Source organism: Phodopus roborovskii, unplaced genomic scaffold (genome assembly GCF_943737965.1).
Source record: "Phodopus roborovskii unplaced genomic scaffold, PHOROB, whole genome shotgun sequence".
In the NCBI taxonomy this organism is placed as follows: domain Eukaryota; kingdom Metazoa; phylum Chordata; class Mammalia; order Rodentia; family Cricetidae; genus Phodopus; species Phodopus roborovskii.
The window spans coordinates 20,598,774-20,624,316 of NW_026126540.1; the positions used below are offsets into that span (position 1 = coordinate 20,598,774).

Below are 25,543 nucleotides of genomic sequence, written 5' to 3' on the forward strand. Positions count from 1 at the left end.
GAAGAAGTTCAGTAGACTTAAGTTGCCGGTCTTTTCCCTGCAGCCTTTCGCCTTTCACATGTTAATCTATGGAACCTCCTCCTCCAGTTTCCGATTCTCCTGCCTCCAACCCCAACTGTCAGGGAATGAAGAAGTCACCTGATAGGTGGATACCACATTCCCATCAAGCCTCAGGTGACTCTTAACTGATGTGTACCCTGCCAGCTAGTAATAAACGAGCCTGCCCACAGCCACCCAATTAACCTGCTCCTGAAATACAACTCCTAAGAACATGTAAGGAATAAGTGTGTTAAGCTGTTAAGTGTTGGGATACGTGAAATGGACAAGAAAGCAAAGGGAAGCAAAGTCGGTAATAGACAGGAGAAACAGTGAAACATGAGGCTCCCTGCCCTCCCTGAACCTACCTTCCCTCAGCTACAGACCTTAGAAGCTGTCCCTATAAACCTGCTGAGCCCCGAACTCCAACACAGAGAACATGGCCTGTGATGGGGGCCCTGGAATCTGTATTTTTTACAAGACTGTCCCTCCGGTGATGTGACCCACAGTTTCCAGGGCTCCATACATGTTACTTAGGATTGGTAAGAGCTGAATATATCTACTTCCTTGGAGCTGGGGGCTCTTGGCCAGAGTATTTTTAAGTACATAAAACATAGAAATATAAGAGAAAAAAAAATCAGTCTGATTTCTCTTGTGTTTACCTTCCTTCCTACACACTATTGTACACTTGCATGTTTCATGTGGAATTCCTTCGTGTGAATGTAGACCTAGAGGCCCCAGAGGTACAGTAAAAATACTGAAGCTGCCCAGAGGGCTTCCTCTGTGTTTAGACCATCTCGGTGTTTGTTTTCGGTCCCTCCTCTGAACCCTCTCCTTATAGAAAGGGGCAACATAACTTGTCCAAGGTCACACAACCAATGACAGGCCATGCCAACACCGAGCCCAGCCACTGACTGGAGACTCTGCTTCTAACCACAACACCCTTGTTCGCCTCTAAGCAGAGAGGAGCTGACTCAAGTGGGGTCTGGGGCTTCACTGTGCCTGAGGTTATCCATGAGGCTGCACACGAGAGTTCTCCAATCCACCTCAACCCTCTGAGCCACAGACTTCGGTCTTAGTTGCCGAGGCTCAACTAGGATTGGTTGGAACATTTGCAGAATTCTTTAACAACTAAAGAAGGATGACAAGAACACCAGAAGGCTACACACACTTGTAAATCTTCATGAACTGGCCTCACTGCAAAGTTCTCTTGGTACCAAGGCTGTGGGAGGCAGCCAGAAGCCTGCTGTGAAAGAGGTTCCTGTCTGAACTGAGTAAGGGCTAAAGTTGACCCGTAAACCTACCTATCCAAGGACAGACAATTTCCTAGAATGCTTGAGACCATTGTCAAGCCCTGTGTTTTCACTGCTGTGAACAAGGTTGGTTGCCCCAACTGCACAAGCGGGAGGTATACAGACAGGAAGTATGTCAGGATGTACGCTTGCCCCCAAATGGAAGAAGGCAGAAAGGACGATAGCCTTGGGTTTTGCCTTTGTGAGTGTGAAACACAATCCACCGAACTCAACAAAACTGCAAGCAGTTTATTAGGAAAGGGAGCAAAGGGAGGGGAGCAGAAATGGAAAGAAGAGGGAGAACGGGCAGGAGGCACTTGCTTATATAGGGAACAGGGGTGGTTTAGAAAGAGTCTCACAGTTGGAGCCATTAAAACTGGAGTCACGGAGCTGCCACTGGCCCAGCTCTGCGCAGCCCTAGTTCCACATGGTTTCTGCAGGCAGAGTCCTTATGCAACCACCTAAGGCATGCACAATGCAGCCATGCTTCTTTCTGAATGCAGAGTCCTTATGCAGCCACCTAATGCATGCACAATGCAGCCATGCTTGTTTCTGAATGCAGAGTCCTTATGCAGCCATCTAACGCATGCATGACACCGCTATGCAAACTTTGACAGCTGTCAGTGAGGAACAATCGATCCCGAGATGAAGGAAGGTGTAGGACCCCAAGGCACCTTGAGCTAGCCTGAAGCTGTTGGCGGGAACTCCTTGCCCTAAGGCTTTTGTTGGTATTCTTCCCGTGACACACACCTCGTGACAACACACCTCATGACACACACCCTGTGACAACCATACCTCGTGACAACACAGGGAGGAGCTAAGCCAAAAAATTCCTGTAATTTTCCACTGTGCTATAAGTCGGTATTTAAGCCCGTTCTTGCCCCTCGATAAACGGCATTCGGCATTTGGCATTCCGACTTTGCCATTGAACAAATGACCTGCTGTCTTGTCTTTATTTCAATCTCTAGGCCTTCGCCCGATTCATGGAACAGATTGTAGCGCGGGCGCTATAGGAAGGTAGCCCAGAAGAGCGATCCCAGGAAAGGCTCCCTAAGGAGAAGGCACAGGCCCAGAAGCTGGCACATAGTGACAGGTGAGTGCTGAGGAGAAACCATGGGACTGAAGAAGGAGAGGAGTCGGGCACAGGAACAGGACCAGGTTGCCCAGGACCCAGGAAGAGAGAGAAGCCAGGATATCAACAATGAGCACCTGCTAACCTCATTCAGCCCCAACCAGTATGGGAATCTGGGAATCTTCAGTATGGACTTCCTGGCCAGTACTAAATAAAGCTTGCTTTAATTGGACAGTTGTGGATGTGGTCTATCTCCTGGAAATGCCTTTCCCTTAGGTAACTATCACTGTAAGCAGATCCCCTGTCTTTTATTTACTTCCTAGTCATGAAGTAGGCATGATGCTCTAGGCAACCACAGACCCAAAAGCAACAAGGCTGAGTGACCATAAACTGAAACCTCAAGAATAGTGAGCTAAAATGAACCTTTTCTCTCTAACTGGTCATCTTAAGGGTTTTGTAAAAATAATAGGAAGCTGGCTAACACAAAACACTTGTCATTGTCCTGACCCTTTTCAGTTTTGGGCCTGGAGAATTTTAATTCAATAGCCACCATTCCATTGTTTCAGATCCGTGCTCTGCAGAAATTATTCACAATATGAAGGTTATTTTGCTTCCTCTATGTGATCTGTGACTCTGTGTGAATGCAGCAGTTATACTCTGTCTGGATGCTAAAAGACTGCACAGCTTTGTCTCTAAAACAGACAGCTGATTAGTGGATTTATTTCATAGAAGTTTTTTTTTTTTTTTTTTTTTTTTGACAAAGTGACAATTAAGAATTCAATCATAGTATAAACTGGCCTCAGCCAATTTAATACTTCAGAAAAATGTCACTAAATGTAAATTAAAGATTTCCTTAGTTTATTTTTTTAATGTGTATGTGTGTTTCTTGTGTGTGTGCCTACTGCCAAGAGAATCCAGAAACAGGGTGTTATCTCTCATAGAATTGGAGTTACAAACAGTTTTTGAGCTGCCAGTCAGGTGCTGGGAACCAAATCTGGGTCCTCTGTAAGAACGGCAAGTGCTCTAAACTTCTGAGTCATCTCTCAAGCCCCTAAAATATTTTTTAATTGTGTGTGTGTGTGTGTGTTGGTATTTTATCAGGCATATTTTATAAATTTAAAGCACTAGGATTTACTAAGTCAAATGAAACTTGTCAAAATTTTGCAAATTTCAGCTTTGTGTATTTCTTTTTGCTTCACTCCCCCCCCCCCCCCCCAGTTTTTTGAGACAGAGTTTCACTGTGTAGCCTTAGCTTTCCTGGAACTCACTCTGTAGACCAGGCTGGCTTCTATCTCACAGAGTTTGCCTGCCTCTGCCTTCCGAGTGCTGGGATTAAAGGTATGTACCACCCACCTCCCCCAGTGCTTCTTAAAATCATGACTCCAAAGAGTCTTTTTAAATGAATTACAGTGTTTTCCAATGCTTTGTTGTTGCAAATCATCTACAATAATTAGAATAATACTCACATTCATCACATTTTGTTCAACCTATCAACTTTGCCTTCTCACAGGATGTGAACACATGTGGGAGGAGTTAAGGAGGCAGGCTAAGGATGACAGGATCCAGCTCAGGCTTTTCAAGCTCACAACAAAACCTAACTGTTAGACACACAAATAGAAGACTCACATAAACGTGCCATATCTCTTCCTTCATACCTTCAGTCCTCTGATACTCCCTGGGCTGGTTGGAGAGGAGCTAGAGGACTTCGTGGACTTTGGAGTGGAAAGCTGGCTGCTGGGAGTTCCATTAACTGATCAGGAAACAAGAAAAGAGACAGTCATCAAAACTCCAAACAACTAGATTGTGAAAACACTAAGCACATGCATAAAATGGCTCCCATGAAGCTTTGCTTCATTTAAAGCCTAAAGCAGGTGACAAATCAGCAAAAAGCAAAAGCAATGTATCTTACTGCATTACAGACAAAGTCAGACAAGGAGTGAAATTAAAATTATTTGCAATAATAGTGTCGCAACAATGATATAAACAAATATAGAAGACAATCATGGAATTGCAGGTGTGAGCAAGAGACCCTGTCCACACAACCTGCCTAATAGAAAACACAGACAAATGACTGGCTACTGTGTTTGTGATGGTCTGTGATGAAGGCCATTACAAACTTGCCACTGTCCATCTTTACCACGGCGTATACTAATGTGAGTCACTGAGAAATGTGTATGGTTCTTTCAAATCAATTAGACTGCATCCATATACATGAGTGCAAATGTCTGTGTGAGTGCGCATGGGTGCGTGCTTACTGCCTTACTCCCATTCTGCTTTTGGTGCTAATAACTGAGCTAAGCTTTTCATACATGCTAAGCATATGCTCTACCACTAAACTTCAACCCTAACCTTTAAGTATGTTCTCTGTGTAGCTTTGGAGCCTGGCCTGGCACTTGCTCTGTAGATCAGCCTCCCTCTGCCTCCTAAGTGTTGGGATTAAAGGCATGTGCCACCACTGACCTGCTCTTTAGGTATATTCTTAATGGAAAGTGAAAGCAACTATTTCTTCTTATATTATTTGATTAAAAGCCATTAAAAGATAAGTTATTCAAATACTTTTTAAAGATAGGCTAGTTATTTCTAATCCTTCCATTTTTCTTCACAGTTTAATCTCTATATACCACCTTCTGCACCTCCATATGCTTCTTTGGTAGAAAGCTTGAATTGGAGTTTATGCTGAGCAGATAGATGATGGCTAATCCTGTTTGTAGGGAGGAGGGTCAATCACAGATTCTAGCCTGCAGAGTGCTGGCCAACCACCTCAGTACCCTTCCTGTACACTCCCAATCCCATCATCTAGATCTGTTTCGGTGGTGATCTCATGAAGCTGGTGCTTAATATCTGGGATTAGTCATTTGTTCTCCTCTTAAAAGCACTTGTAATCCCTTTTACTTCAGAGTTGGCCTCAAAAGCCTCTTCCCACAGCAGATGAAAGCTGCCATTCATCTTTATGTAAGTAGAATGAAGTCCACTTTTTTTTTTTTTTATAAACATAGGAGGCATTATTTTAGATCACTCAAGTGTAGAAAGTCAAATTCGAACGCAGACATCCTGCACGGGAGACTCAAAAGTGAATGCCAGTTCCTGAGCAGAGGCAGAGCTCATGGACTGAGGATCATATACAATCAGTCAATCATCTGTGAGCAGGGATGGTGTCTTTATAAAGTCACTTTGCCTAGCATATTGTATTTTTACAATCAGTAGACAATGATCTTTTCAATATTTTTAATTCCCCAAATTTTTAATTTCCCTAATTCTAAATCACGCAGTTAACTAGATTTTCCGTGTGTCTGTGTGTGTTGACTGTGTGGCCACAGGTGTAGGCAACAGAGGCTGAAGGGGCTTCAGGTGTCCTCATCCATCACTCTCCTATCCCTTCCAGGTACCCATGGTCTGTTGGGAGCCAGCATGCTCCAGGCCCCTGCCTCCACCCCACATCAGAACTGGGAACACAGGCATCCACAGGAGACCTGGCTGTGAGGTCAGTGCTGGCTGGGATCTCACTGCTAGTCCTCAATCACAGAGCAAGCCCTCTTAAACACGCAGCCACCTCTGCAGTCCCCAAAAGCAGTATTTATAAAACTCAGACTAGAGTCGGGGTGACTAAATGGTATCTACTTTACTATCGGTGCATTTCAACATACTATTTAGAGGCTTGCAACACACTGCTCTCCACCCCTTATTGCCAGAGAGTAAGGAGAAAATTCTATTGGTAACACAGCAGCATGCTGTAGAGTCACTGTGGAGCGCCAGCAGCAGCAGAGGCGTTGAGCTTTCTAAAGTGCTAACATGATTCCTTCCAGTGGCCTCCACTCATTTGCCTTCTGAGGTGTGGCTTTCAAGTCTCACAACTTTCACGGAGGAGTCTGAGGCTGGCATTATCCAAATATGGGTTCAGCTGAAGATTATGCACACTGAAATGCTAGTTCTCAATCAGTTATTAAGTATTGCAAATTTAGATTTAAAAAAAAAACAACAACAAATCTACACCATGATTTAAGTATTCACTGGGCTTTGCCATAGAACAGTAGATGGTCTGAAGACAAATGTAGCCATGAAGTGTTATTAGTTCAGTTAAGTTTCCTCTTCAGACCCAGGGAATTAATCATACCTGACTCTTGGGCCACTTTTATTTAATCATTCTCCTGATATGACAAGCATCTATAAACCTGTCACCTGAAACAAAGGCTAAGGATCACTCAGCCAGAAAACTGTATCCAAACACATTTATATTCCATTAGCATTTCCAGTTTTAAGACAATCTAAAATAAGGTCAATGGCAGAGAGACACCTTTGGTTAAAAAATCCAGTATCAACTGTCATGTGTTTAGAAAGCCTGAGTATAGAGCACTGTATGAAAATAATTGCTTCCCAACTAAAGGATGCAGTGTTGCTGCCTCCTTTTATGTGCAGAAAACACCTCCTTATCCTAGTTGGGCACAGCTATCATGAAGTACTTTGAATCAGGTTTTAATGATTCCTAAACTTTTAACACAGATATGGGCAGAGTATGAGGTTAGAAATTCCTTCCATATCCTTTTTGCCAACAAACTTGTTTTGTTTTGGTTTTTGAGACAAGGTTTTTCTGTATAACAGTTCTTGGCTGTCCTGGAACTCACTCTGTAGACCAGGCTGGCCTCAAACTCAGAGACCCACCTGCCTCTGTGCCACCACTGCCCAACTCAGCTTAAAAAAAAAAAAAAAAAAAAAAAAAAAAAAAAACTTTAGCTTTTTAATGATAGAGCATTTTCTACGGCTCACTGGACACAGCTGTCCTGGAGGTGGCTGCCTTCCCCCGGACCACTGTGCTTCAACTACAGACAGGCACTCAGCAGTCTTCTTAGGTCGAGTGGCTCTGTAGTGAAGTGGCCTGTGCATTGGGAAATGTTGCAAATGGCACAGATGTCCACAGGGGAAGGCCAGATACATTCATGGAAATGGAGCAGAGGAAACAGAAATGCAGCAAAAGACGGAAACAAAAACCCAGCGGAGTGACAAAGCTGTAAGGACCCTGGCTCACCTGGGGACTTGGCTGTAGAATAGGCACTGGAGTGGCCAGCCCTCTTTACTGTACACGCATATGCACAGAGCAGGAGAAGACAGTAAGGACAGTGGTTATTCAGCAGGTCTACACGACAGTAACACAGCCTGCCCTAGAGGACGTGAGGCGGGGGCTGCAGTGGGAGCAGCGGAGAGACTGTCTGAGCACGTCTGGTGTTTAACACTGGTTGTTTGGGACCACTGCACTCTCGGATGCCTCACCAGTCAAATCATCATTTTGTTGATGAACTGAACTGATGATGTTGATGAACTGAAAAGGTTCAGTTCACTCCAAGGAGCAGCAGGCCAGGCAGCAACAAGAATACTGCCTGTAAAAACAGATTTTTCCCCCTCTAACTTCACTTCCTTAACAATAAATGAGAAAAATTATTTGTAATTACTATCAATTCATAAAACCAACTTATTGAGATATGATTTGAGGTTTGTAATGTTAAAAATATCAAAGCACTGTAAATTTTGACAAATTTATAATATTTGGGTCTTAAAATTACAGAACTTAAGAAATCCTTTCTAAGAATAATCATTGCTACTATTATTAACGCCTGATGAAAGACTACGGACGTTTTCAAGTAAATGTACTTCTGAGTGGAACTGCATGTATGTTGTACCAGGAAGAAGTAATTCTAGGAAGATAAACATCCAAAATTATGAAGCATAGAATTCAAAATACAGTATACAGTGCCCAAAATGTGAAATATGCTTATGCGCATACTAAAGGAAGACTACACAGCGAGGCTATCTGCAATAGAATGCGCCAGAACCAAGTGCAAGTGTTCCTTGGAAGACTTAAACCTTTGGAAGACAGATCTAAGGCTTTTGTTTTAAAATTTTTCACTGTCTTTCATTGTTCTAGAACATGGCTGCACACAAGCTGGCAAAAGCTGTTAAGTACATAAAAATGTGAGAAAACTAAAGAGAGTGCTCCCTTCTAAGACCATCCATTGCTTTTCTGTTACTACCTGAAGCTGGTGACTTGCTGCGGCGAGAGGGCCCTGGGCTTTTGGATCCAGAATACTTAGCAGCTGAGACTCGGGAATAAGAGGACTTCAGAACACGGCATTCTGTAAAGAACAAAAGTGCATTTGTAGGTAAATGACTGAACTGACTAAATTCATGACACATACATGACTAGTGTATGTCTGCACATGCACATGTAAAATCGTATGCACGCAAGAGTCAAGCCAGTGGTCTTCTCAGTCACCATACTGAGATGAAAGCTGTCACTGAACTCAGGGATTCTGCTAGGTTGGGCCAGTGAACTCCAGGACTCCTCCAGTCTTGGCCTCCCAGCACTGGACTTACAGACACATGGGCTATCATGCATGGCCTTTTGTGTATATGTGGGAAGGGGTTTGGCGATCAGAACTCAGGTTCTCACATTTATATGTCCAGCACCTTACTCTCTGGCCCCATTGCTGTTACCTGACAATATCTTTCTCATACCACCTTTTATTTTTCCAGTGCTATGAATTAAATGCTGAACTTGGTAAGCTGCCAGCCCGAGCTCCATAAATTCAATGTACATAGCAACGCTTCCAAAAAGTACATGTCACGTTTACGTCTCCAGTTAGACCACACATCTGTCACTGCTTGGACCGAGTTCTTAGTGAGCACAGAAACTCTACTGTCCTAAGTGGATGACAGTATCATTCACAGATAAACCACACATCTGTGTGTAGCTTTTTCATAGGCAGCATAGACTGCAATTTTATTTTCCTCTTCGAGGCCTTGATCATCTTACTTAAAAGGACATGAAACTCTCTAACTTATTGTCTCTTTACTGTCTAGCAACCCATTTCTCCAAAGCATGGAACAGCCAAAATGAGAAAACTAGCTTTAAACAATAACATTGACCTTTCCATAAGCAGCCAAACAAGACAGCATTTGGAGGACCAGAACAAATTACAGCTGCAATCACCACCTCAGAGTAATTAAGACCACGGGTTTTGCAGTCAGGCAGGCTTAGGATGAGTCATGGCTCAACAACTGCTAGCTAGAAGGAAGATCTTGCTTATGTTCCAAGCCTCCCTATTTCTCCCTAACATATTAGTTTAAGAATAAAATGTGCTTCATATGCTTATTATAAGAGATAAATTAGAAAATATATTGTCTGTCATTTGCTTCAAAATACTTCAATTTATGTAAAAAGGTTAAAAAATGAGTTAGTTTTAATCTAGCTCCCAAGGGTGGCAAGAACTATACAAACCGGGAGAATACTCACCGGGGAACCTAGTTAAGATCTGAAAGGCTCTAATCAAACCTGATACAAAGGGCAGTTCCAGTTTCTGCTAATACATTAGCATTGTAGATCATGTTCCATCGTGTCTCAAAAGTGTGTGTATAGACTGTAAAAACATTGCAGAGGCACTGCCCCTCTACTGAGCAGAATGCTCCCAAACAGACCCCAATATCCCAGAACTTCAGAACTATACCCATGGTTAAGAATCAGGAGAAATTCCTGACTTGACCAAGATTAGTTTAGCAGAATTCCATGCATTTTTGAATGTTTTGTTTTAAAGACAGTATTTCACTCTGTAGCCTTAACTGGCCTGAAATGCACTATGTAAACCATGCTGGCCTCAACTCACAGAGTTCTGCTTGTATCTACCTCCCAAGTGCTGGAATTAAAACCATCCACCACCACACCAGGCTTCCTTTCATTCCTTCCTTTTTTTGGGGGGTGGGGGAGTTCAAACTCACATTTACTTTGATTTTTGTCATTGTTTTAATGCATCTTTAATGTGTGATACTCTCAGAAGCCTAAACTGGAGCTCTTAAGATGACAACACAATTAAACAATGATGTTTAAAACAAAAAAGGCTATGTGCCCTCATAAATGTATTTGTGGCAGAATTCAATCTGAAATCTGCTCTCACTGCCACAGTTCACCATGTAATGTCGGTGCTACAATACTAAGAGCACAAAATAAGAAGACACATTGGGATCCACTAGCTGTAGATGTATATTAATTCACATATTAATTCACTTGACCTTCACAAAATCTTATAAAATATCCATTATCACTCCCATATTTAAAGAGATTAAATAACTAGAAACTTAGAGGAGAAAAAAATCAATAGTGCTGTTTTTCTCTTATCTATTAGAGGCTATCAAAGGCCATTATCAACAACAACAAGTGATCCAACTAGCTCTGATAAATTTACTACACATAAAGCAACAGTTGTCCTGCCTATGAACATATAGCAACTTAACAATGTTTTGTCGTTATTGCTACCATTAGCCCCACCTACAGTGATCATTCTACAAGGCTGACTTCACAGATTAGAACTCCATTTGTTGTGGAGAGTTAGCAGGATATAGAACCAGAACTAAATTATCTAGTCTACCTTAGCTGCCTAATAACCATTTACTATACCAGTATCACTTGAAATCAATGAAATAGTCAAAACTACATTAATAGATAAAAATCAATAAATAAGCAGTTTCATCCTACCCATGAGATAGTAATTTTTATAAATATATACATGCATTTTTAAAGTTTCACACAAAACTGATATAAAGAGATATCTCAGATAATTACCATGGACAGTCTATTAGTTATCCTTCAATACATATTTTCAGAGAGAAGGTCTCACTATGTTGCCAAGGCTGGCCTAGGGTCCTCCTAGAGTAAAGTGATCCTTCTGCCTCAGCTTCCTGAGTAGCTGGAACTACAGATGACACCACCCATTCTTGGTCATCTTTCTCCAGGATACCCATGTTCTCAACATGCATGTCACTAAACTGAGCCTTCTTTTCAGGAGCTACAAAGATGGTCAATGAATTGCCTCACCGCTATTATCCAGGACAAAGTCATCTTGGGCATAACGGTATTTTTCAGGTCCACATGCAATAAAAACATCATCATCACCAAAAAAGTCTTGCAGACAAGTAACCTGGAAAAAAAAATCCAAGAAATTAGAAACACTTGAGTGCAATAAAAGTCATCAAAATTGAATGCACTTTCAAGCTTCACCTACAACACTGTGGTAGAACCTGTTCATTACTGTGCAATATCCAGAGACTTTTTTCACAAAGTACTTTCACATGCTCTCTGGCTTCAGCACAACAGAATGAAGAAGTTTCTGCTGACTCCATCACACCTGTTAAACAAATGAAGGTCCTCCCAAGATTCCCTGGCAGATGGCAGCAAAGCTGGGTTTGACATTTAATGTTTTCTCCTCTCCTAACATCTCCACCTCCCACCCTGGCCATGATGGCTCTGTCCTCCAGAAGTATGGTTGTTTTTAGGATTAATATGTAGAAACTGCTTAGAGCAGTGCCTGCTATACCGTGTGTTCCATAGTTACACTCATCTGGCTCATCGCCATCATCAAGCTTGGGGAAGACTGGCCACGACACCAGTGAGACTAAGGCTTCAAGGCTCTTCCTGGCCCTGTGTCCAAATTCTTCAGTTTTCTGGAACTGGAGTTATACAGACAGCTGTGAGTGGCCATGTGGGTGCTGGGAACTGAACCCAGGTCTTCTGGAAGAGCAGCCAGTGCTCTTAACCACTGAGCCATCTCTCCAGTCTCCTCCCCTTTTTTGTTTCTTTGTTGTTTATTCAAGACAGGGTTTTTCTGTGCATCCCCTGGCTGTCCTGAAACTAGTTCAGTAGACCAGGCTGGCCTCAAAATCAGAGATTTGCCTGTCTCTGCCTCCAAAGTGCTGGGGCTAAAGGCGTGCGCCACCACCACCCAGCACATCATCAGTTTTCCAAAAGTTCTTTCCTCTATACTCAACATCTTCAGATGAGTATAGAGCCTGGCCCATGCCAGCAAACCTATCTTCAGCCTACTGGTCACCATCAGAGCCATGTCTAGCACTAGGAGATAGACAAGTCTTATTTTCACTGCATTTTAAAAGGAGCTCCATAAAAATTTCTCTTATGAAAATTGCTTCATTTCCAAAATAATGTGTTTTTTTTTTTAATTACTACTTGGAAGATCTCTGCAATCTTAGTAATACCTTGTATCTTCACAGTCACTATTCACCTTATACTGGAAAAAAAAATATGTCTTGACAGAAAATACAGTGAACTAAATATACTGAATGACTTGGGTTATACCTTTTTGCAACGCCAGAAGGCTGGTGATGCAGACATAGTGTAGTAAGTGTGGATACTGCCCATTTCTCCCCATTACAAAGCAAGATCCAGCTTCTGTATTTAACTTAAACCTGCTCAGACCAGTGTTTCTCCTGCTAACCCTGCCTCTACTGGCCACCTCAGGGGATGGCATGTTCTCTTTTTATCCATACAACCTCTGGGAGTCATGTCCTCATGCTTGATTCTGCTTCCCCCACACAGCAGGTCCTTCTCACTCCTCACATGGTTCTCAGTACTCAGCTTCTACATGTCTCACACGCTCTACCACTGTTCTGACATTGGCTATCTGACCTCCAATATCCCCACATCACAAAACCTGGGCAACCACACCACCTTCCTTACAAACTAGTGTCATTTCACCTGACCTTTCAACCCTGTCTCTGACATATCCTCTGTTCACTTCTCAGACATGACATTGTGTTCCCAACAGCATGGTAACTGTGGTTTGTTCTGGTTTTCCGTTATTAAGATATGAGTCATATGCTGTCCTAGTTAGGTTTCTATCGCTATGAAAGAAAAAAACAAACAAACAAACAAAAAAACACTCCAAAACCAACTTGGAGAGAAAAGGGTTTGTTTCATCTTACAGATGTAGTCTGTATTCATCATGAAGGGAAGTCAGGGCAGGAACTAAAGCATTATGGAGGAGAACTGCTTGCTGGCTAGCTCAGCCTGCTGCCTTATACAATCCAGATCACCAGCACAAGGGCAGCAATGCCCACAGAGGGCTGGGCTGTGCCACACCAATCACTAAGAAAATGCCTACAGGCTAAACTCATGGAAGCATTCTCACACCTAAGGGTCCCCCTTCTCAGATGACTCCAGCTGTGTCACAGAGGTGAAATATAGCCAGCACATACAGTCACCCATTCAAATACACAATTCAGTACCATCTAACACATTCAGAATTGTACAGTGTCACCACAACTGGAAGGGAAACCCTCACCCCATTAGCAGCCACTTCCAATGGCCTCTTCCCCCACTACCTAGTAACCACACTCTGTGTCTACGGATTTACAGAGCCCAGATACTTTTTTAAGCTTTTTGTTTCATTTTTATTTTTTTATTTTTATTTTTGGGTGTTTTGCCTGCATATATATTTGTGCATCACATGCATGCCTGGTGTCCACGGAGGCCAGAAGAAGAGTGTCAGATCCCCTGGTACTGGAGTTACAGATGGTTGTGAGCTGTCATGTGGGTGCCGGGAACTGAACCTATGTCTTCCAGAAGAGTAGCAGAGCTCTTAAACACTTATCTATCTCTCCAGCACTTTCCAGACAGTTCATATACATCGTCTCGCAAAGTGTAAGACAATTTGTGACTGGGCTTCCACTTAGCTTATTTATTTAGGGTTCCTCCAGATTGTATATAGCGAATCTTAATTTTTTCCTATGGTGGTGTAACACTGTCTTGTACAGAAACACTCTGCAAAATGCCTAGTGGACATTCAGTGTTCTACCTCATGGTTGGCTTTCATCACTAGTTTTTCTCACGTGGTAACCCCAGGCATTTTATCATTTGTATACATGCCTGTATCTGTGTAGAGGTATGTGTACTGAGTGTGAGTGCCTGCAGAGCCAGAAGAGGCTGTCTCATCCCATGGAGCTGGAGTTTCATGAACTTATGAGCCACTTGACACGAGTGCTGGGAATCGAAGCCAGATCCTTTACAAGGGCAATCGTCACTCTTAGCTGAATAGCTTTCTCTCCAGCCTCTCAGAGGCTTTTCTGACCATCTTTTAGAAGCATGGTCTGCAAGTGACCAAGAATGTGTCCTGTCCTCATCCCAGAAGGCTCAGTAGAGACTTTGGCATTGTTGGATGTTTAAAAGGTTTTCTGATTAACTAAAGCATGGCATGAGATGATTCCTATTGGATCTGAGTACAAGACAAGAATGGCTTCTCTGGATGAGCTTGATCTAAAATGTATACTATGCATCAATTAGAAAAAGGATGCATATGAAGTACGGTGAGCTGAAGACTATTGCCAGAGCAAGAAATGAGGGATCAGGAGTGAGGTAGAAAGAAGGATCACAAAGGAAAGAAGAAATGAGGAAAAGTCGAGGCTTTGGGCTTGTGGAACAGAAATGATATAGTTTCCATTAGCTCTGACAGTGAAAAGTGAGAAATTTTAGTTGCAAACGGGGTGATCCCAAATTCAGATTTGTAACATTAACTATGAACTGCCTATTAAACAGTCAAGCAGAGGTGATGATCAGAAAGTAGAATGTACACAAATCTAAACTTCAGGAGGGCAAGGTACAAGGGTGAACAGATGGCATTGACCTCTAAACTCTTGCTCAAGTGCAGTAGTCCAAGCACATGAGGAAGAGGTCAAAGCTGGTCTCCAAAGCTCACCAACAAGCCAAGTTCAGGGAGAAGACACAAAACCAGGAAAGAAATCAAGATTTTCACAATGTGTTGGAAACCAAGTCAAGAAAGTGTTTCAAGGGGCCTTAGTGTCAGTTACTAACAGGGCAAGTATGATGAAGACTGAAAACTAACAACTCGGTGGCTGGAGAGATGGCTCCATGTTTAAAAGCACTGGATGCTCTTCCAGAGGCCCAGGGTTCAAGGCCCAGCACCCACATGGCCTCAGAGGGCACCAGGTGCACACAGGATGCACAGATAATATATGCTGACAAAACACATGTACATAAATAACAATTTAAAAAGAAAAATTAGGTAGCTCAGGTTAGCGACAGACATGAATGTCACAGGGATGGTAACAAAGGGAATCTTGGTGTGGGGTGAGTTAAAGGTCTGACTGATGAGGGTTTAAAGGAGGGTGGGAAAGACAGGCAGGAAGACAACACTTCCCAAGAGTTCCGACTTAAAAGTAGGCCAAAGTAAGAGAAGAGTAGCTGAGTGAGTCTAGATCAAGGGTCAAGAGATTGTTTTTCTAAGATGAGGAAACAGCAGCAGACTACTAGAACACATTGTAAAGACCCAGGAGCCAGGAAAACTAGGCTATGGGAAAGAAGAAGAAACCCATAGAGCTACTTTGTTTGATGACAGAGAGAATGGAATCATGGGGCAGAGAAAGTGAGGGGCTTCATTTGAGACCCTGTCACTCTTTCTCAGGGAAAGGCGAGGTGGCTGGTAGACATCTAACTGCACGACTAGTTATTCTTTATTCTTGCTAGTTTGTTTCACATCTGGGAGCAGAGGTTTCCTCAGTGAGGGAGGAAATGGCCAGGAGATGTGGCATGTGTGAGATGAGAAGGCTTAGGCCTGAAATCTGGGGTCCTGGGGGAAGAGAGAATGACTGCAAGGCCACACTGAAGTCACCCTGGGGAAGTGAAGGAAATTACAAATATGCTGTTCAGCCTGTAGGGCATTTTAGAAAAATCAAAACTCTTTTTCCACCTTCTGTGGTAGAAATAGCATTCCATTTCCCTAGAAATGGAAGAAAAAATGCTATGAACACAGATGATAAAAACAAGTGACCCAAGAATGAAACCTCTTCTGGGCGGTTTTCTTGCTGGACTTCACAAGAGACTTCAGATACTGAGAGGTGGGAGCTGCACAGGACTTTTCTACAAGGGGAGGGAGACAGGCTACCCCACCTTCCCCCCCATCCCCCGAGTTGCAGGAATGCTGGGAGCCAAGCTATAGGACAGGCCAGTGAAGCCTGGGATGGAGAATCAGTTCCCATTAACCCTGAAAGAAAAAACAAAAGCAAGATCACCAGACAGCCCTGATTAACAACAAGAAGGCATAGGAATTGCTTTCCCTGCTGTTGCTTTAGAGTTCAGGCCTCTACATTTTTCACAAAGCAGACTGGACAGCTATACCAGGGCTCAACATTATTCTATTCAAGCTGTAAAGAAATAAAACAGCGGGGCCGGGTGATGGTATAGTTGAAGATGAATGAAAACCAATACTCATGGAAGGCCATGAGTCTCCAATTTCTTCAGTGCCGTCTCAGCACAGGTTCAAACCCACGAGGAATGAGATGAGCACAGATTGTCCTGGGGACAAGGCACTGAGCCCACTGACACCACACACACACACACACACACACACACACACACACACACACAGATGCATGTGCGCACAAATGTGGGCTCTCTCTCACACACACAGAGGATCTTAGGCATGAATTTAACCTCTATGGGGCTCAAAATGGAGAATAAAGGAGGACAAAGGAGAATTAACTTAGTGAAACAAAAAATCTGGGGCTAGGGAGATGGCTCAGTGGCTAAGGGAACTTGTTTTGCAAGAAAGAAGACCTAAGTTCAAATCCTAAGCATCCATGTAAAAGCTGGGCATGGCCAAACACAACCTGCAGACTCTAGCATTCAAAGGCAGACAAGTGGATACCGCTGGCTCATCAGCCAGCCTAGCCAGAAACACTGAGTTTTAAGCCCAGTAGAAGAAGCTGCCCCAAAAATCAACACAGAAAGTGAAAGAAACACACCCAATATGTTCTGTCCTCTGTGTGCACAACATGGGTGCACACCGCAACATACACACATACACATGCAGAGAGGAAAACAGCATGTCATAAAGTACCTTTACATATAACTCATACTCCCATATTTGGTCACTCAAATACTACCTTCATGTTTTACAACTTATTTAATATACTTGAATTCTGAAGAGATATTTTTTCCTTTAATTTTCATTAAAAAAAAAAAACCTGAGACACAATGCAGTATGATACAAGTCACAAATCTGTCTCAAAAAAAAAAAAAAAATCAATGTTGTGAATAAAAATTGATTTAAGAGGAGTGGGAGGAAAATTGCTTCTAAATTCTTTAAGGAATTAATCCTTCCAAGAAGCTCCTTAGGAAAAGTGAATGTTCTGTGGCCTGTGAAAGAAGGGGGGGTGGGGTAATATTACTACTAAGGTGCAAAACTGAAGTTGTCAGTAGGATATAATGGAGACACACGAAACCCAGAAACACTGTCTGACAGGAGCCTGCCCCAGCACACCAATGAAGGCACTTACGCACTTTATTGTGAGTCTTTTTTCCATCCTGCAGCAGACAGGTTAATCACGGTGAACAAGGATCAGCCATAACTTCAATGCTAGTCCCTAACAGTTTAGCCTAGGCCTCCTTGTTCTCTTCCCTACTTCATCTCTGCTGAAGAGAACACGTGCATGTGGAAGGCTAAAGGTCTGCTGGAAGTACTATTCAAGGATTCCAAATGTGATAAATGTTTCAACAAAATAACAAAAGGCACAGAGGTTCCATGAGGCACTTTCATTCTGAACCCAAGGAGGTTGGGTTATATCTCAATTTACCCGTTGCTAGAATTGGATCGGAATGCCTCCACAAAGCATCATGTGTTAAAGGCTTGTAGAATTTTTATAGTAGTATTATTAGGGGGCTATGGAACCCCTAAGAAATGGGACCTACTAACGGCAAGTCTTCCGGTGGCAGGGGCATGCCCTCAAAGGGAACCATGGGATCTACCCCTTCTCTGTTTTGCTCTCCTATAATGAAATGAGTAGTTTTGCTATAAAAAAAAAAAAAAAAAAAAAAAAAAAAAGGGTTCTGCCAGGACGTCCTTGCTTCCTCCCCACAGGTCTAACCATCATGGCTGAAATCTAAGACTATGAGCCAATAAAACCTTTTCTGTGGAAAATGTTGAGGATGAAATTCATGTCTCAGACATGCTAGGGAAGCCTTTGCCACTGAGCCCCAGACTTCCCTATTCATTTTAAGCTGAACTATTCTAGTAGATTACTTTAAACAAACAAAGCTGTGTGTATGTGTTTTCTTATGCATGTTTTTGTGTCTCCTCAACACGAGGGGGAAAGGAATGGGGTAGATATAGGAGAACCAAATATGAAATTTGAAAAAGAGTAAGTCATTTGGTCCTCCAAAATTAAACATGCACGTGTGTGCGCGCGCGCACACACACACACAGAGAGAGAGAGAGAGACAGAGAGAGAGACAGAGAGAGATACAGAGAGAGAGAGACAGAGAGAGATACAGAGAGAGAGAGACAGAGAGAGATACAGAGAGACAGAGAGAGAGACAGAGAGACAGAGAGAGACACAGAGAGAGACACACACACACAGAGAGAGAGAGAGAGAGAGAGAGAGAGAGAGAGAGAGAGAGAGAGAGAGAGAGCGCATAAGTAAGCAAGCAGAGGCTGGGATTCTCCCCAGTTCTTTATCCTCAGCATAGAATACAATTAGCATACATTGCCTGCTTTGTTCTCAGTAAATGCTGGCTGCACTTTCCACAGCAAGCTACTTAGAATAGCAATGTTTTTTAGTTTCCTGTAAATCCATTCAGCCAGGCACAGAGATCCTAAGGTTGCCATAGAAACAGAACCAAAGCTCAAAGAAGATAGCACTTACAGTAAAAGGCTGCTTCTCAATGGCATCTGCAGACAGTTCCCTACATCACTGTCTAGTTAAAAAAACAAAAACAAAAAACAAAAACTGGATCTGTACTTCATTTCCTTACTGCCCCCACCAGTCAAGGCTAAGCATAGGGTACTTTAACCAAATATTTGGTTTTAGGAAATGTTCCTTTCCATTAACAAACTGGGAAGATCTTAAAATTTCAAAGCTACTTAGCAAATCAAATGATACTTCCTAGGAAGAGAGACAATGATCTTCAAAAAGAAACAACTCCCAAGATAGTCTGAGTGCTTCTGTTAGAACCCATCTCCATCGTCTTAAAGCCTACAGAAAAAAAAAAAAAGTGTTCAATGTACTCTAGGGCTTTCTCCTCAGGAAGGAAGCCACAGCTAAATCCAGAAGAAATCAGACAAGGAAGCCAGGTGCGGCCTACTGAGTCAGCCATCCTGTATCTAATGTGTTTCTAGTGACACCAGAACCAAATGTTTCTAAGGAGATGTAACAGCATCTCAACTTTCCAAATAATAAACAAACCAAAAAGAAATGTGTGACAGAAAGGGAAACTGGGACCACAGCACAAGCTGACATAGTCAAAAATGGTTTGTTTGCAACAGAAAAGGTAAGGGACCGTCCATGGAAAGGAAGTTCACACTTTACATAAGGCCCTCATTCTCCCTAACTTCTTCTTAGCCACAAGGACACTCTTAACAAGGACCAACATTCCCATTTTATCTAAAAAGAGCTTAACAAGGCTCAACCAGGTTAAGCAAATGCTCCACATTACAGAGCCAGCCAGGAGGAACACACTTCACTGGACCACATACTGTTTCCCTAAAGAAAGCATTAACTGTGATTTACAACCTCCAAGAAAGCATAAAAGAGCTTATGAAATAAGTCAGCAGCTTTTATACTTGTCTGAGATCCAAACAACCAGGCCGTTTTTCTGTCCAATATGAAATAAGTGAATGACAAGTATGTAATTTTATATCTAGGAATTTTTTAAAGGATCAACTTCTAAGTAATGTTGTAAGGTCATTACAAGTTCAGGCCAACTTCTTATACTTTAGGGAATAGTGAATATGTTCTGAAATCAATATCTTCAAGCAAATTGGCTAACTCTCTTGAAACAAATTATAAACATAAGTTTCAATCATATGATTTTAAAAGAGAACCCTACTTGTTGCCAGACTGGAAATACTAAATGTGTAAGTATGTGTTAATGAATATTATGACCTTCCCATATTTTAAATAAAGGCAGAATCTGCAGAACTTTTCAGAAATTGATTCTCTGCCCATAGAAATTAGGTCAGTCCACACTTTGATACCAGCCTGGTCTCCAGACAGTGATCACATTCAAAAAAGGAAGATCCTTAGAACAGTTAATGGAGATGCTATGGGAAAACCTGATCAACTAATCCTAAACTAATTCTGGAAAATAAAAGTCTTCAACACTGCCAGAACAAACACTGTCACTATCCTTAGGTTTCTACCAAAATAAAAATAAAAATCTTTGAAAGTGATCATGTCCACTTCTTTTTTCCCTTCAATAAAATTGTTGTCTCCCTCTCTCGAGTTATTCTCTGCACTTACTGTCATCAAAAAAACAAAACAAAAAAATAAAAACAACCACAACAAAAACCCATCCCAATTCAATTGTCTCGGCGGGAGAAGAGACTCTACTTTTTTTGAGACTAGCAGATTTCCTGCTCCAGTGGATGGCCCTACACCCATTCACTTGCGGGCAGCACCAACTGGACTTAGTGTGTTATAAAAACAAAACAAAACAAACACATGAAGTTGGGAGAAGAATATGTCAGTAGGGACACGGGGAAAGTTGGAAGAAAAATATGGTTATATTTCATTAACACATGTACAGAGCTCTTAAGAACAAGTAAATTAATTTTTGTAGAAGCACAGGAAAAACAAAACACATCAAACTGTTGACTGGACAGAACAAGGGGAACTCCTGTGCTACAAAAATACAAGGTTTAGAGTTCTCAGACAATATCCACCCCCAACCAAAAACAAGTAAAAATTGTAATATTCAAACCAGTAAAAATTCTACAAGAAAAGCAACAAGAAACCAAAATTTCCCCAGGAGTCCCATTCTGGGCCAAGGTTGAAGCCCAGTGTTTTCCCAGGAGAGATTTCACCAGGTTCTGAAAGAGTGCCAAACGTCCTGTGGGACACTCTGGAGCTGAGAGCATGATAGATCTGTGAAGGGAGACCCTCCTGTTGACCAGGGTTGCTTGACTATGCTGAGTTAAGCATACCACTGGCCCCTTATTAAAACCCAAATCTCACATCAGAACCCTGACAGGGAACTTGAGGGTCACTGGGCTGTTATGTGTCACTCTTCCCAATGTGGCCACTTTGAATACATTTCTCTTTTCACTATGACTTGCCTCCTTAATTGGTGCACTGAGGACAGGCAGCTGTGCACAGCCTGTTAGGACCACCAGGGTCATGGGTTTGACCCTAATGATCCTAGAAACAATCTTCCCTTTTGAGCAGCTCCTCGACCCACTTCTGATTCGGTGTACTTGGTATTTTGCAAGCTTATTAGAGAGACATTTCAAGCTTTGGAATGTAAATGGATCTTGAGAGAAAATTGAGGGCTGGTAAGGTGATCCCATGGTTAACTGGGTCTGTCACTGAGATGGACCACCTCAGATACCTCAGACCCAAATTCTAAGAGAGAACTAACAACTGAAAAGTGATGCCTGACCTGCACAGACGCCCATGGCACATGTACACCCACATATGCACATACGTTCATGCACATAAGAATATACTAAAAAAATAAAATAAAATAAAATAAATTTTAAAGAAAAATGAGTTAGGGCTGGTGGTGTTGGGAAGAAAAAAAGCTCTAGTATCCAAATTCCATATTGCCTAATGACAAACTTCCCTCTGCTTTCTTCTTAGTCTTTAGTTATGATCCAACCAGGAAGACAGCTTAGAGCTGAGTCCAAAGCAAGCAGGAAAATACTGTGGTATAGGAAATATAAGGTTTTGATTTCTGCCGCTATATTTATTTTCACAGGACAAAATGCCAAAAATTTCATTTTCGGACCAGTATAAATCCTGTAAGAAATAGCAGTGAGAAAAAAAAAAAAAATCTCCCCGGCACAGTCTTAGTGGATGAAAGTTTCACTCCCAGAAGGAAAGCAAGCACACCACTCGCTCAAATTATTCACGGCCATGGCCACACTTTAGAAAGTGAAGCTGATATTGGCTGGGGCAAATACCACAATCAAAGTCTCCAGGGGCCAATACCAAGTCTTCCCCTTTAGAAGGCACCTGCTCTTGACATACAGCAAAAGACTGATTGCTACACTGAAACACAGCAGATAACTAAGTCAGTAGAACAAAGCTGCAAGTGAGACAGTTTAGCAGTTATGTTTCCATTTATTAAGGTTCACTCCAAAAAACAAAGTTGTATCTGTTTGCTTATGCAGGTCACCCTTATTTATGTAGAGCCTCAGAATGAAGTTAGAAAATATTTTTGGTTAATTTACACATTAATTTAGGGTTAAAATTACAAGGAATAATGTCCCACCCCTCAACATTAGGATGATTTTGTCACATCTGCTTTGGATCCCCCCTCAATAAATGGAAATGCATCAAAGTAAAAAGGTCTTCTGTTACTTTCCCACAGCTCTCATACTCCTCCATCCTCCTACTCCACACCCTTCACCTCCCCCAGGAAAACGTCATTAAACATTTGGCATGTACCCTTCCTTCTAAGTTACGTTTGTAGATCTCCTAGCTAAAAACAAAAAACAAAAAAAGTGCATCCATAGACTTCCAAAAGTATCATTCAGTACTTTTTAAAAATTCCCTATAAGTTATGCCATGCCAAAAGTATCACTCAGCAACTTGCTGGCTTAAATGTGTGTGTTGCTTTTGAAACCTAATCAAGTTTTAGTTTTTCACATTCCCTTGGCCATTTCTAAAGCTTGTTTTTGTAGAAGACTGCCATTCTACAATCTACATGATTAATTTTAATTTAAAAGACAAATCCTGCATAGTCTCTTGGTCTTTAAAAAAAAAAAAAAAAGTCTGTTTTCTCAGAATGTTTCCTTTAGTTTAGCATATTTTAATGACCAAGTTCTAATATGCAACCAAGGAGTCAAGCTTTAAAAAAAAAAAAAAAATCAATCCATTCTTTGCCCACAGTCTTCATCTCCAACTGTCAACGAGGAACACGTAGCAAATGTTTGACATTTAAGCCCAGAAATGTAGGCAAGACATTTTGCAAAGAGCAAGGTTTCTTGATAGAAAGGAGTATCAAGTCTGGGGGAATTTTAAATAATTAAAACTGAGTACTGTTCTTAAAAGAGCTATATGTAAGTTGGCCAGAGTGGGGTGGGGGTGGGGTCTGTGAGAGGACTTAACTCTTTCTTTAAAATAGGTACTTCCAAGACAAAGCAAAGAAAGTACAAAATCCTAAGAGATTCATTCTGCATCATAACATAAGACAGGGTCTGGAGGCATGGCAAACGTGTTTCACAAAGAATGCATAAAAGGAATCCCTCCCTGAAGACTTTTGCATGCTGGGAAACACTGATGGATTGTGTGCACACAGACTTCCTTATCTTTTTCTTGCATCCAGAGACATGATATTCTTTCAAAGAAACATCTACTTATTTTTTGCAAGTCTCCAGGGCTGTCAATTAAACTGGTCCTGGGACCAGCAAGTAAGGGAAGTTGTCTGTAAGCATTTATCATCAAGTTATATGCCTTGCTTGAGGAGCCAGCTGTCTTAAATAACCATCCCCTCCCTGGGGCCGCAAGTCTGGGCAAGAATGCTACTCATGTCAGAAACTCATGTCATAAGATTAGATTTGAATGGGGAAGCAAAGGAAATTTAGTCTCTTTTCTCCAGCTGGGATTGATTATTCCTTTCCCAACAAGGAGACTGTTATTTAGCTTGAAAAGAAGAGCCTCCTTCCTTCTTGGATATTTTCCAATCCATCTTGGCACCTGAATGACTCAGAACACCATACCCCAGCATAGCCCTAATGCCTCTCAGACTCTCTCTAGGAAGATGCTTTGCAATGTTATTTTTCCATCACAATGAGAAGTTGCCCTTGAATTCTCATGTGGCAAGACAACTTGGGCCCTAAACAGGAAGATCAGGCCAGACAGAATATCAAGGACAGAGGTTTGGGCTCGTCAGCATGTTTTGCAAGAATACAGGACAGGATTAGCATGCAACACATAGAACAGAGTCTGTCTTTCCTGCTATTGAATCTGGAGCATCTTAGCACAGACTCAGGGCACATATACAAACTGGATGAGGGGATGAACTACTCCTTTGCAGCCAGGAAACTTCTGGTTCACAGCTCATACTAGACTCAAGGAAAGCAGTTTTCACTACTAAAATGGAGTGGGTTACTAAGGGCTAACTACTGAAGTAGAAAGCCAATGTGATGACCCCAGAAAAGGGAGGTGTGGCAGCATCTGAACACTCTGGAGATTCCAGATAAAAGTCAATGTTACTTGGCAAAAAAACTGCATCCACTTTTCACCGTAGTTCATAAAGGTAGTGGTTTCAACCCTCTGAATGCTGTGACCCTTTAATATAGTTTCTCATGATCACCCCAAGCATAAAATTATTTCATTGTTACTTCATAACTGTAAAATATGCTACTGTTGTGAATCAATGTAAATATGTGATATGAAGATATATGATATATGATACATATCCACTCAAATAGTTTTGACCCACAGGTTGCGAACCATTGATCTAAAGCAATGTAAAGAAAATTATCTGACCTAAATGGAACCCCAGCTTTGATCTCAGCATCAGAAGTTCTATGGACAGGAGGGAAATGCTAAGGCAGCAGGGAAAGAACAGATACATCAAGGGAGGGCAAGGCTTCTTCAATGAGGAGACATGACCATTTCTACCCCACTAAAATATCAAGATGCAAAATGGGTTACAGAAATCATGTTTTCCATATCAAATGCAACCAATTACTTAAAAACCCATACAATGTCACTACAAAAACTTATTACATGTTTAATTTTCAAGACTAAAAAAGAAATCTTCCCAAGTATGAGTCCTAGAATACGGCCTGTAAAGTTTGAACCTCCATCTCTGGCAGTTAATGATAAGCACCAGCAGAGGACTAAGGATAAACTGCCTCATGGTTTAGTGATAGGCAGTCTAGTCCCCTGTCCCCATTTCTCAAACATACTACCCTAGGCTGGCTGAGGTCCCAGCTCGACACCACGGAAATTCTGGCTTCATTCCCCTCCAGCCATGGAGAAATTCCAATTTGAACAACAAGGAATTGACTCTACCTTTACTTTGGAAACAACTGCTGCTTTTGCTCAGTAGAAGACAGCTTTCTGTCTTCCCGGTTCCTGAATGGCACCAGGAAGGTCACTGTTATCATGGATAATGACTTTTGTTTGGATCAAACCTTCCTGTTAAAAACCATCTCTTCAGCAGAGGAATTTGAGATACAAAATTTATAATGTATTATTTTTTAATGTGCCAGATCCACTATTTCATGGTTTACTCTCAAAAGTAGGGTTTTGACATGACTCTCTACCCTGTTTAAGGGAAGTCTGGGGTCTCCTGCTACAAAGTATAACTATATAAGTAGAACAGTAACCCCCAAAACAATCCCTG

The 25,543-nt window shown here is 41.9% G+C and overlaps 2 protein-coding genes across 6 annotated transcripts in view; both read right to left on the reverse strand.

Moving 5' to 3' along the window:
* The window catches only part of Kirrel1 (kirre like nephrin family adhesion molecule 1), a 1,148,154-nt gene that overhangs the window by 823,930 nt on the left and 298,681 nt on the right, over nucleotides 1-25,543 (reverse strand). The gene's annotated exons all lie outside the window — the stretch shown is intronic.
* Dclk2 (doublecortin like kinase 2) overlaps nucleotides 1-25,543 on the reverse strand; it is a 118,137-nt gene that overhangs the window by 30,377 nt on the left and 62,217 nt on the right. The window contains exons 3-6 of one of the 2 annotated variants that reach the window (XM_051199370.1): nucleotides 11,255-11,357; nucleotides 8,421-8,522; nucleotides 7,421-7,468; nucleotides 4,056-4,150 (exon numbers count right to left, since the gene is read on the reverse strand). In XM_051199370.1, the coding sequence (XP_051055327.1) occupies nucleotides 4,056-4,150; nucleotides 7,421-7,468; nucleotides 8,421-8,522; nucleotides 11,255-11,357 (348 nt within the window). The remainder of the gene's footprint in view (nucleotides 1-4,055; nucleotides 4,151-7,420; nucleotides 7,469-8,420; nucleotides 8,523-11,254; nucleotides 11,358-25,543) is intronic. The other variant, XM_051199371.1, reaches the window with a different exon arrangement.